A 12416-nucleotide genomic window follows, 5' to 3' on the forward strand; every position below is an offset into this window, starting at 1 on the left:
TTAACATATCGTTCCTTCTTACAAACTATGAGAGGTGCTGAAAATGGAAAAGGATCAGAAAGCTTTGAGAAAATGTAATAGGGGGACAGGTTTATGTAGGAGTTTAAGAAATCTTCTTTGAATGAGGCATTTGAACCATGACTTGAGCAATGAGTTTTCTCAGCCTGCTATGAGATGGTGCTGGGCAGAGACCAGACCATACAGGGACCTGTAGTCCATGTTATGTAACTTGGATTTGATTCTGAAATCAAAAAGTGTCATTTAATAGAGTGAACAGGGGAGGAACATCATTCCTTTTGTATTTGAAGAATAGCACTCTGGTTACTATGTGAGAATGGATGGGAGCAGTGTGCCCAGTCCTAACCTTTACATTAGATGGATTCTGCGTAGTGGGGATTCAGATATGAATCAGTCACAAATCATCCTTTTCTGTCTCTTCGGGAAGACAAAACATGTACTGAAACAGTTATCATACAAGTCATGCAGTGCTATATACAAAGGCTGTGGCAGACAGACAACAAAAGCGTTGAGAGTGAGAAGAATTTCAGACCATGCTAACTTTCTTTTAACCAGAAGCCATTGCTTCTGTTTCTCTCTGTTCTCTCTGTTGGAGAGATTCTTAACTCTCAGAATTTTCCATGCATACCCTGAAAGGCTCTCAAATCTGAAGCAAATCAATTCAGTAAACACTTATCCAGTGTCTGCTTTGTCTTTGGTTTGTAAGAATCTCACTTCACTTGTTTCACTGTATTTCTACCATAAGAAAATGATAGAATGAGCTTGAAATAGTGATGGCTTGGGTGGAGGTCACTGGACCTATATTCAAGTCTCCATTTTATCTTCAGTCAGCAATGCGACATTTGGAGATTAGCATAAACTAATGCCTAGTGAGCCATCCAGATTGAGTTAGAACAAAGATTATTTTTGGTGTGCTTTGAGGAAGATGTGCCCCATGAAGGTTTTCTAGAGAACTGGGGAGACATGGAGGAGCATGAATCAGTTGACTGCCAACATGATACAATCTTGCTATTCCCCTAATGGATCCTGTCAAGGCTAATCATCTCTGAGCTCTGTGGCCATAAAACCTCTCCCTGTGGACTTCCCTGGTGGTGCAGTGGTTAAGAATCCACCTGCCAATGCAGGGAACACAGGTTCGAGCCCTGGTCTGGGAAGATCCCACATGCCATAGAGCAACTAAGCCCGTGCGCCACAACTACTGAGCCTGTGTTCTAGAGCCCACGAGACACAACTACTGAGCCCGCGTGCCGCAACTACTGAAGCCCGCGTGTCTAGAGCCCGTGCTCCGCAACAAAGAGTAGCCCTGCTCGCCGCAACTAGAGAAAGCCCGCGCGCAGCAACCAAGACCAAACACAGCCAAAAAAACCAAAAAACAAAAAAAATCCCCAAAAAACAAAACAAAACTTTCCCTGTGATCCTCCACCTCCCTCCTCCCTTAGTCATGGGGCTCGAATGAGAGAGAAGGGATGGCATTCTTCAGCTTCTCTTTCTTCCAAGGTGATCAAACCTCATTATTTTCTGTGTCAGTAGATATGTTTCAGACAATTCCATTATTTTCAACTTGGAAAGATTATGCCATCGACTATTCTTCTCTGTGGTGTTTTTTTTTACAGGATAGACCGCTGGAACAATGAGAAGGAGAGGATTTTGCTGGTCACAGACAGGACTCTCTTGATCTGCAAATCCGACTTCATCATGCTCAGCTGTGTGCAGTTGCAATGGATTCCCCTGAGTGCTGTCTATCTCATCTGCCTAGGCAAGTTTTCCTTCCCTACAATGTCACTGGACAAGTGAGTATGATGTCTTAGACTCGGGAAAGTGGTGCAGTGGGTGTGGGGCAGGCAGGGGAAACAATCACCAAGTTCAGTTCAGTGCTGTAAGCTGGGAGAATCCAGGGGAGAACAGTGACACTGTAGCCGAATTCATCAAACAATCCTTGAGTTTCCACTCTACGTCAGACACCAGGGATACAATTTTAAGTACATTTGTACTTTAATATGAGTACCTGACAAGTCAGTGGTTGAATGTAAAGTGGAAAGAGCTGTGGGGACATGGAGGAAACGGTTTTAACCTAATTTCTGTGGCAGAGATCAGAGAAGTTTTCCTGTAGAAGCGCTTGAGCCAATATTTGACATGGGGTAGGAGTCAGCCGAAGAAGAACAAAAGCTTAAGAATATTGCAAGCAGAAGGAAGAGAGAGCAACCAAAGGAATGAAGGTGGGAAAAAGTTCTGTAGAGTAAACACCATACAGTACCACTCCCATCTGTGGGGTAAGTCTGAATACCCCCCTGTCTCCTCAGGGTGCTGTCACCTGCAAGACACCCAGCACTTTTAATTAAGGCAGTCTGGTTCTAGACACCTTGGTGCCTTTATCCGTGACATTTTAACCCATGGCTTCTAGCCCCAAGCAACTGACCATTTCTACCCTTCCTTGCTGTACAATGTTCCTGCAACTTTTTCTACAAAGGTAATGCCTTCCACGTAGGGTCAACCAGCTCTGAAACATTCCAGGGAGAAGTGCAGCCAAATACACCAGTGTGGCTTTATAACAGCAACCGCTGGAGGGCCTTGTTCTTGGGGTCCTACTGCCATCCTCACCCCCAGCAGCTGTCAATTGCCTTTGGGAATTGAAATTATTCTACAAAGCTTAATGAACAGAACCCAAGATGGCTAATAAGACTTCTTGAAAGAAGTCTCTTTGGGATCTTTCCTGGAAGCTTAGTGGAGGAGGGGACATCACCTCTCTCGGAGAGGTTGACAGTTACCAAGAGACCTGATGAGGTCTATAGAGGAGGGTTGCTGAACGGAGCAAATTCTTGTTATGGTCTCAGGAGGAACTGACTTTCTTCAACATTTTAAATCTAAGCCGGAGGACAGCTGCCTTCCTCTGAACCTCTGAATGTGAACTCTGCCCGTGAAACTGTGAGCTCTTTGAGGGCAGGTACCTTTTGTTGTTGTCATTCTTTAAGCACCTGGCTGAAAAATCTTTCTAAAATACTGAAAAAAGTATAGGCCGATCAAGTGATTGGGTTTCCTTACATAAAGCATATCATATCAGAAAACTATTTCTTATTTGCTCTTTTCATGGATGCTAGAAATGATTGATTTTGTTCACTGACTTTTTGAACTGGTGGATTTTTCAATAATATAGGCATGTGGTAAACATCTATTTAAACATCACAAAAAATTATTTACTGTCAGGATATCTCTCCTAACCCAGACTTTCAGTTTTCCAGAATTATTTTCATAGGTGATAGTTAGCAGTTTCATGTGTTTTATTCTTTTTTTTTTGGAGAAATAATCTGCAAATATATAAGAATAAAAATGTCTTTGTATGTATGTGTGTGGATTTACACATATTGTAATATTGATATACACATACATCTATCACAAATTATTTTACCCAGCGGGTACACATACCATACAATGTCCTGCCTCAAGATATTTTACCCAAAAATATACCTTGGAGACTTTATTATGTAATCATGGAAAGATTAACTTCAGTCTTTTTAATAGTGCAGAATATTCCACTTCAAGTCTAATCTGTTTATCCAGCCCCTCATTCATGGATATTTATTTTTATCTTTTCTACTACAAACAAAGCTGCTATAAATATCCTTGTCTACAGGACTTTGCGCATATGTGCAAATGTATCTGTAATGTAAATTTCTGCAAGTGGAATTATTAGGTCAAAAGTCATGTGAATTTCAACTGACAGCTACTGCCAAATTGCCTTCTAAACAGGTGATGCCAGTTCATGTTCCCTCAATGTGTGAGTCCTTTTTCACACACTCTCACCAATATCGTGTGTTATGAAACTCTTCTTCTTTGCCAGGGAAATAAAGAAAAATGTCTTATTTTTGTTCTAATTTCCATCACTAGAATTTGAAGGAAGTTGAGGGTGTTTTTCTTAGGTTAGAAAGTAATTTTATTTCTTTTTCTGTGAACTGCCTATTTTTGATCATAGCCCATAATTTTTCTATTGAGATATTGATTTTTCTCTTACTGATTTGTAAGAGCTCCTTATATATCAAAGAACTTGGTCCTGTTTCTGCCATATATATTGCAAATATGTTTTTTCCCATTTTTCATATCTCTTTTAACTTTATAATGCTATGTTTTACTGTCTTTGAGTTTTAGATTGTCAAATGTATCAATGTTTCAAGACTTCTGAGTTTATTTCTTTTTGAGAAAGGTTTTCTCCACACTGAAATTATAAAATATATTTCCACGTTTTCTTCTAAAGTTTTTACAATTTATTTTAAAAAACAGTTAAATTTATGTTTCATCTGGAATTTACTTTAAGTTAGAAAAAAGATAAGCAATCAGCTTTATTTTTTTAACCAGATGGCAGGCTAGATTTCTCAACATCATTTATTCAATGCTCCCCTTTATCAATATATATTTTACCATGTGTATTTGTGTTTATTTCTGGATTATCCATTCATCTGTTTACTAGAGTACAAAATGGTTTTAATTATTATAACATTTTATTACATTTTAATATCTGGTAGAGTTACTCCCCTCTTATTAATTTTTTAAAAGAATTTATTTATTAATGCATATTTATTTTTCCATCAGCTTGCCTAATTAAAAAAAATCCTATTGTTAATAGGATTTTCAAATGTTAAATCAACCTTTCAGTCTTAAGATAAACACATTTAGTCATGGTGTATTATCTTTTCTATACATTGTTGAATTCAGCTTGCTAATGTTTTATTAAAGAGTTTTGTGTCTATGTTCATGAAGGTATTAGTCTATTATTTTCATTCTTTTGTGATGTCTTTGCCAGGTATTTGTGTTATGCTGGCCTCATAAAACAAGTTGGATAGTGTTCCCTTCTCTTCTTTTTTCTAAAAGATTTTGTGTATAACTGGTGTTATCTCTTCCTTGAATGTCTGATAGAACTTACAAAGGAAATTTTCTGGGCCTGAGATTTCTTTGTGGGATAGTTTTAGATAATAAAGTTAATTTGTTTTATAAATATTCAGTTACTCGTATTTTTTTCTTCTGTGTTAATTTTGGTAAATTATATTTTTCAAGGAATTTGTTGTTTAAGTTGTTTTATTTGAAAGCATATAGTTGTTAATATTCCATTATTACCCATTTAATGTCTTCTTTCTTGATTTTCGTGATCTGCATTCTCTCTCTTTCTTTATTTTTTCTGTTGATGAACCTATTGATATATTTTTTTTGGTTTTAACAAGAACATGCTTTTCACTTTGCCAATTTTCATGATTGTCTGATTCTATCTAGTTGATTTCTACTATTTTCTTTAGTTTTTTCTTTCTTCTACTTACTTTTTGGTTTATTTCTCTTTTTCTTTTTTTAACTTCTTAATGTGGAACCTGAGGGCATTGATTTTAGGACTTTATTTGTTTCTAATGTGAGCATTTAAATCTATAAATTTCCTTCTACACACTGATTTCACTACGTCTCACAGATTTTGGTATATTGTGTTTATACTATCATTCAGTTAGAAAGATTTTCTAATTTTCATTGTGATTTCTTCTTTGACCCATGGATACTTTAGAAAGTGTACTGGAAAATTTCCAAATATTTTGAGTTTTCCTAGATATTTTAACATTACTGAGTTTTAATTTAGAGAATATACTGTCTTTGACTTTAATCCTTGTAAATGTATTGAGACTTTTTTATTGACTCAACTATATAGTACATCTTTCTGAATGTATCATGTGCATTGGGAAAGAATTTTGTGTTTAGTTTTCTATAGATATCAATTAGTTCATTGAGTTTGATAATGTTGTTTAGATTATTTATGGGTTTACTGATTTTTGTCTAGTTTTTTTTTTTTTTTTTATTGGTTACTGAGAGGGGAATGTTAAAATCTGCTATTATTGTGGGATTTTCTCTTGTCTCTTTAATTTTATTATTTTTTGCTTCATGTATTTTGAGAGTCTATGTTAGATGCACACACATTCATGATTGGTATGTCGTTTTGAAGAATTGAGCCTTTTTTCATTATGAAATGTTACTTTTTATCTCTGGCAATACTCTGTATAGAAGTCTATTTTGTATCTCATATTATTATAGCCACCCTATCATTTTTATACTTATTTTTGCATAGTATAAATTTTTCATCCATTTACTGTCTCTCTTTGTATTCAAAGTGCATTTCTTGTAGAGATTACATAATTGGGTCATACTTTTAATCTGTTCTGATCATCTCTGCCTCTTAATTAGAGTGTTTAGTTCCTTTTGTAATTTAGTAATTTTGATATGATTGAAGTTAAGGATACCTATTACTTGTTTTCTCTTTCCCCCTTCTATTTTTTATTTCTTTGTACTTTTTTCAACCTTCTTTGTAAGTATATAAATATTCTTCATAATTATATATATATAATTACAGATATATAATTCTCCATAATTATATATTGGGTTGGCCAGAAAGTTCGTTTGGGTTTTTCCATAAGATCTTACAGAAAAACCTGAACGAACTTTTTGGCCAACCCAATACAATATATATAAGCTTTTTAGTTATAACATTTTACATAATTTTGTAGTTGCTTTAGGCAGATTTTTCCAACTTCAGCACTATTTACACTTTGATCAGGATCATTCTTTGGCATGGGAATCTGTTCTGAGCACTGTTGGATGTTTAACAGCAACACTGGCCTCTACCCACTGGGTGCTAATAGCACCGTGCCTCTGTGTATGACAATCAGAAATATCCCCAGACATTGTGAAACATGCCCTGGGGGTAAAATCACTCTGAATTGAGAACCACTGTTCTAGAAATTATAATATAAATACTTTTCACCATGCACTTATAGTTAATAATATAACACTACACTTAATATTATAGCACTACACTTAAAACATAGAAACCTTGTAAATACATTGTTCTAAGAATGTAAATGTTGGAAATGGCATGATAAAGTCAGTGTAGTCACAGGAGGAAACAAGAATGAGGTTTTGAAGGAAGAAGTTTATTATACTCACAAGTCCCAGAAAGGGAGTCACCATATGCCATGTAGGGCCATAAGGGAAGACACAGTGTCCATCAAGAGATAGAGGGGCAGGAGCTGGGGGACAACTTAGGCCATGATTTTTATTAGAGTTTCCGCAGGAAAGGCAAGGCAGGGCAGGGTAAAGAGTTTATGATTGGCCAGTATGAATAATTTTGATAGACTTTAAACTGCAGGTGGTTCCTGGTTGCCTGGTACCTGGTCCTTGGCTAAAGCAAAAGAATATTGCCTTATGGGAAGTATGGGCCAGATAGAGGAGGTATGCCTCTGGATTGTTTAATTTGCATATCAAAGTCCCTGCGTTGGGACTTTTGCTATCTCTAAGAGTTGGCTACCCCTAAGAGGGGCAGTCTCTTCCCTGCCAGAAAGATGTCAGAACATTATAATACACAGAAAATTAAAATATGTGTATACAATATACATATAGCTCCATTTACATCCCCTCCTCACTGCCTTTTACATTGCACTTGTCATGCATATTACTTTCATGTGCATTTTAAACCCCACAAGATAACATTATAAATTTTGCTTTAAGAAATCATATGTATTTCGAAGAAATTAGAAAATAAAGTTATCTTTTATATGCACATGTTTTCATTTCTGATGCTCTTCGTTTGTTCCAGAAGATTCAAGTTTCTCTTTGAGGTCATATTCCTTACACATGAAAAATTACTTTTTAGCATTCCGTGTAGTGTAATCTACTATGATAAAATTTCTTATTTTTTATTTTGGGAGAGGTCTTTAGCCTTTATTCTTAAAGAATATTTTCTCTAGTTAGAGAATTCTGACTTGACATTTTTTTCTTTCAGCATTCGCCAAGATGTTGTTCCACTGTTTTCTGGCCTCCATAATTTCTGAAGAGAAGTCCACAGTCTTTTGAACTGCTATTCCTCTATGTATTCTCTAGCTGCTTTCAAATGTTACCTTTATCTTAGTTTTCAGAAGTTTGACTAAAATGTGCCTACTCCCTTGAGTTCTGCTATTAATTTCTAGTTTTAATATTACACTGTGTTTAGAAAATGTCTTCTATACTATTTCTACTCCTTGGGATTTACTGAATATTTTTACATTTCAATTGTTAATTTATATCAACATTTCATAAATACTTGAATGTGCAGTCTCTGCTTTCTTTGTATAGAATTCGATAAATGGTACTTAGATCCATTATCGTTATGTTCTTTGTGTCTTGTTTGTCTTTGCCTATTATTCACTAATTAAGTTTTTTTCGCTACTTGATCTCTCATAGACTGAGAGAGGAGAATTAAATTTTCCTTAACTACTATGCTTTTTTTTTTTTACTTTGTGACTTAACATTACGAATGTTCGTATTGTCTTGTTTGATGTAGGAACATTTATAGATGTTGAATCCTTATTTTAGATTATAATCTTTTTCATTATAAAGTTTATCTCCTTTAATGTCTTCCTTGCTTTTGGTATTGTCTGCTGAATATTGCAAACCTTATGTCCTTTTTATTTGAATTTTCTTCGTATATTTCTGCCTGTTTTTTACTGTAAACTTTTGGGGTTTCTTTATTTTTTGATGTGTTCTTGTATGCAGCATATGATTGAATTTTACTTTGTGATCCAACCTGAGGGTCTTTTCTTTTAATTGGTAAGATTAACCTATTTATACATATTAATATGACAGTTACAGTCTTAGTTCTGCCATCTTGATTTTTGTATTATTGCATTTTTCTAAATATATTACCGTATTTTCTATATTTCCTTTGTTTTCCATTGAGCGTATTTTTCTTTAAGCAAGAAAGTTTAGAGTCTTTTTCTACTAGTGACTATAAGTGTAATTTATAGTAATCTTAATTCTATCTTTTTTAAATATTATCTATTTACTTCCTAAGATAAACTCATTTACATTAACAACCCACTTTTTCATCTTCTTTATCATTCATTTTTTAAAGTTGCTTATAATTATTGTTATTAGTTATATCATGGTTATTTATTTAAAGAATATGCTTCCACTTGATACACCATCTTCAGCAGTGTATATTAAAGCTCCATTGTGAAACATAAGAAATCTACATATTCATACTATTCTCACATTCTCTCATCCTTCACCTCCCTTCTTTCATTAGTTTTACCAGACAAATTTCATTTTCTATGGCTTGTTTTATTTGATTTCCCATGAGGCACCTAGTTATTACCATAGAGAGTTGGTGTAATTCTGGGCCTCCTAATTAACTTGTGTGGCTTTATTCAGATTTTCATCCTGGGGTTAGAGTAAGAAAGCCTGTCCCAGCAGCTAGCATGCTGTTAAAAATTAAAATGCTTATTCTGGGCCCCCTGGGTGTAGGAACATAGTGTGATGAAGGGGTGGTTTTTAAAGTTCTGCTCAGTTTTTTTTTTAGCAAACCTCCATAGTAGAGTTCTGGACTGGGGATAGAGTCTTGGATTTCAGTCCTAATTTTACAACTGTTAACTTTGTTTCCTCATCTTTCAAAAGGTCATTCATACTGTCATTCTGTTTCATTAATAGTCTTATTGTACAGCTCTAATGAGATAATTTGAAATAACTTTGTAATATGCCTTATAGATATCAGGTGTTAACAAGTTCTGATTCTCTCCCAGATAAAAGCTTTTGTTAACATGGAACTAAGTAGATTAATTTGATTTTAATCTTTATTTCCAAGTCAGTTAGCCCTTCTTGGTTGGGCATTAAGTCACCATTATAAGTCAGAGTTCAGGCAGCAGCAGGCAGGGAAAGGAGGAAGAGACAAGGGAAAATCACCTGCTAAATAATCATAAACTGAATCCAGAGGAAAGCCTGAATAGAGTGAGCAAATTCCCTTGTTATAAGAAAATGCAGTGACTTAACATTAGCACTTGCTGGCTGCAGAAGGTAATGCTGACACTGTTTACCAAGAGCTCTTACCTCCCTCGTGCCATTTGACCTTCAACAGCAAGAATAAATAGCATGGACTAACTACATTTTAGAGATGAGAGAAGTGAGACCAAGAGGGGTCCAGGGATTCATGCACCATCAGCTATTTAGTATTAGAGTTGGGCTTCAAAATCAATTCTTCAAACTTCCTGTCCAGTGTTCTTTTCTTTTAATAAATAATATTTTATTTCCTTTTCTTCTCCCTCCCCTCCCCTCTCCTCCCCTCCCCTCCTTGTCCCTTCCTTTCCCTTCCCTCCCCTCTTTCTCTCTCTATGATCTTGCTTCTGTTTTTTCATCCTCTGTCCTCTCCTTTCCTCCTCTCTGTCCCTCTGGGTGAAGATAACCTCTCCTGTTAATGTAGCTTCTGCTTCTCTTAAGAAGCTGTGAAGAGGACTATTGGAACTTAGCAGAACATGTGCCAGTGTATCCCACGTATTGGCACTTACAAAGCAGAGTTGTCCTGTTTTATTCACTGTTTTGCCTTTGGCTTAATATGAAGTGAGAGTGTGATGGGAAGAGACAACTACAGGCTATGGATCATTTATCTGTGAGATGAAGGAAGATTCTCTTTGGATTGGAACATTCACCAGACACAAAACCAGGAAATGGTAAAAGGTCTGGTTTATCTTACAGAGTAACTAGCTTAACTAGTTGCTAGTACACAGCCTTTGTTATTGTTCCTTATCTGAGATGAGAACCCTATATCTTATTTCTATCATAATTGGATTCATGCCCAGATTTTAATTAAAATTTAATTTTCATAATCCTGTTGTGTCTATAACCTCCCAGAAAAGTGGAGGAGGGAGAGGAAGACTCTGTTTCTTTGAGATTAACCATTAGGTTAAAGCTATAACCAATTTTAACCACAGCAATTTTCTTACTGCTTGAATTTGGACAATTCATTTTAATTCCTGGGCTCTCAATTTCCGATCTATAAAATGTCAATAATAAAAATCCCTGTCAGGCCTAACTCATAGGTCATTATAGATTTAAATAATTGATATAAAAGTGTTTTGTAAGTTGTAAGGTGTTAAAATAATTGGTACTTAAAGAGTCCTAAAAATCCGTATTTACTTGCTAACTCTCCCATTTTTAAAAATATGCCCACAAGAGATAATGATGAGGAAACTGAGTGGTCAAGTGACTTGTATGTAATCAAACAGATACATGATGGTGGGTTCTGGAACATGAGATCCTCTGATTTCAAATCCTCCCTTTGTCATGCACCTAGTTCCTACTGGTCCTCAAATGCATTGTAATTTTTGAGGATAAATGGGCCCCGTTTCATGACCTCTGTTCCTATCTGAAGCCTGTAATCAGGAGGTAGAGTATAGATAGTTCAGAGCTTAGAGAGCAGCTTCTGAAGTCAGGCTGCCTGGGAGCCAATCCTAGATCTGCTTCTGGGTGACCTAGAGCAAGTCACACAACAATCTGTGCCTCGGTCTCTTCACTTGGAAACTGGAGAGGGTAATAGTATCTATCTCAGTCCATGTTGAGGATTAAATGAGATAATACATATAAAATATTTAGAAAAATATCTGGTATGTAATAAACACTTGAAGGATGTAAGCTTCTATAATAGGTTTGGGAGAAAGACACTGATTGAGGATTCAGGGATCTGGGTCCTGATCTACTTTCTTAATCAGGAAAGTCTCCTCCCCTGGCTGAATTTCAGTTTCCTCACTTATAAAATCTCTGAATTTTTTTTTGAAGTATAATGTCTGGGATGCCCTCCTCTTTCATGCCTTCCTCCTGCTGATACTAAGTCAACAGGGGGCAACTCCTAGCATTTACAATGTTGTGTTAGTTTCAGGTGTACAGCAAAGTGATTCAGTCATTCATATATATATATATATATATATATATATATATATATATATATATACACACATACATGTACACACATACATATATATTCTTTTTCAGATTCTTTTCCCTTATAGGTTATTACAAAATACTGAATATAGTTCCCTGTGCTATACTGTAGGTCCTTGTTGCTTACCTTATTATACATAGTAGTGTGTATATGTTAATCCCAAATTCCTAATTTATCCCTAAATCTCTAAAAAATTTTTCCTTTTTTAATTTTTTTTTTTTTTTGGTCTTGAAATCCTATGCTTTTGTGGTACTCTATTTATGTAGCAATTTTCCCAAGTCATTCATCTTAGCGGGCTGAATGATTTTACCTAATCAATTACTCCTGTGAAAAATGTCTAAGGTTTTCTGCTGGAAAATATTGTTGCTGTCACATTGATATGCCAACAAAAGCTGAGTGGGAAGGTCAGGCCTAGAAATGCCTTCCTGCAAGAGTAGGCATTACACATTTATCTCTCCATGCCATTTAAAATTTGCATTCTGCAAAATATAAGGGATAGCAATGCTGCAGAAGGGAAGCTCGGAAATTGCTTGAGGTGGTCACCCCTCATCCTGTCTGTCTGTAGAGATGCTGGTGAAAGCAGGGGCTAGGAGCTGCCCCTGTTGACTTAGTATCAGCAGGAGGAAGGCATGAGAGA

At 35.7% G+C, this 12416-nt stretch overlaps 1 protein-coding gene across 1 annotated transcript in view; it reads left to right on the plus strand.

Moving 5' to 3' along the window:
- Window positions 1-12416, plus strand: part of TPRG1 (tumor protein p63 regulated 1) — a 117067-nt gene that overhangs the window by 42966 nt on the left and 61685 nt on the right. The window contains exon 3 of the mRNA XM_068545457.1: window positions 1632-1808. Within this exon, the coding sequence (XP_068401558.1) occupies window positions 1632-1808 (177 nt within the window). The remainder of the gene's footprint in view (window positions 1-1631; window positions 1809-12416) is intronic.

This window comes from Eschrichtius robustus, chromosome 6 (assembly GCF_028021215.1).
Source record: "Eschrichtius robustus isolate mEscRob2 chromosome 6, mEscRob2.pri, whole genome shotgun sequence".
Taxonomy (NCBI): Eukaryota; Metazoa; Chordata; class Mammalia; order Artiodactyla; family Eschrichtiidae; genus Eschrichtius; species Eschrichtius robustus.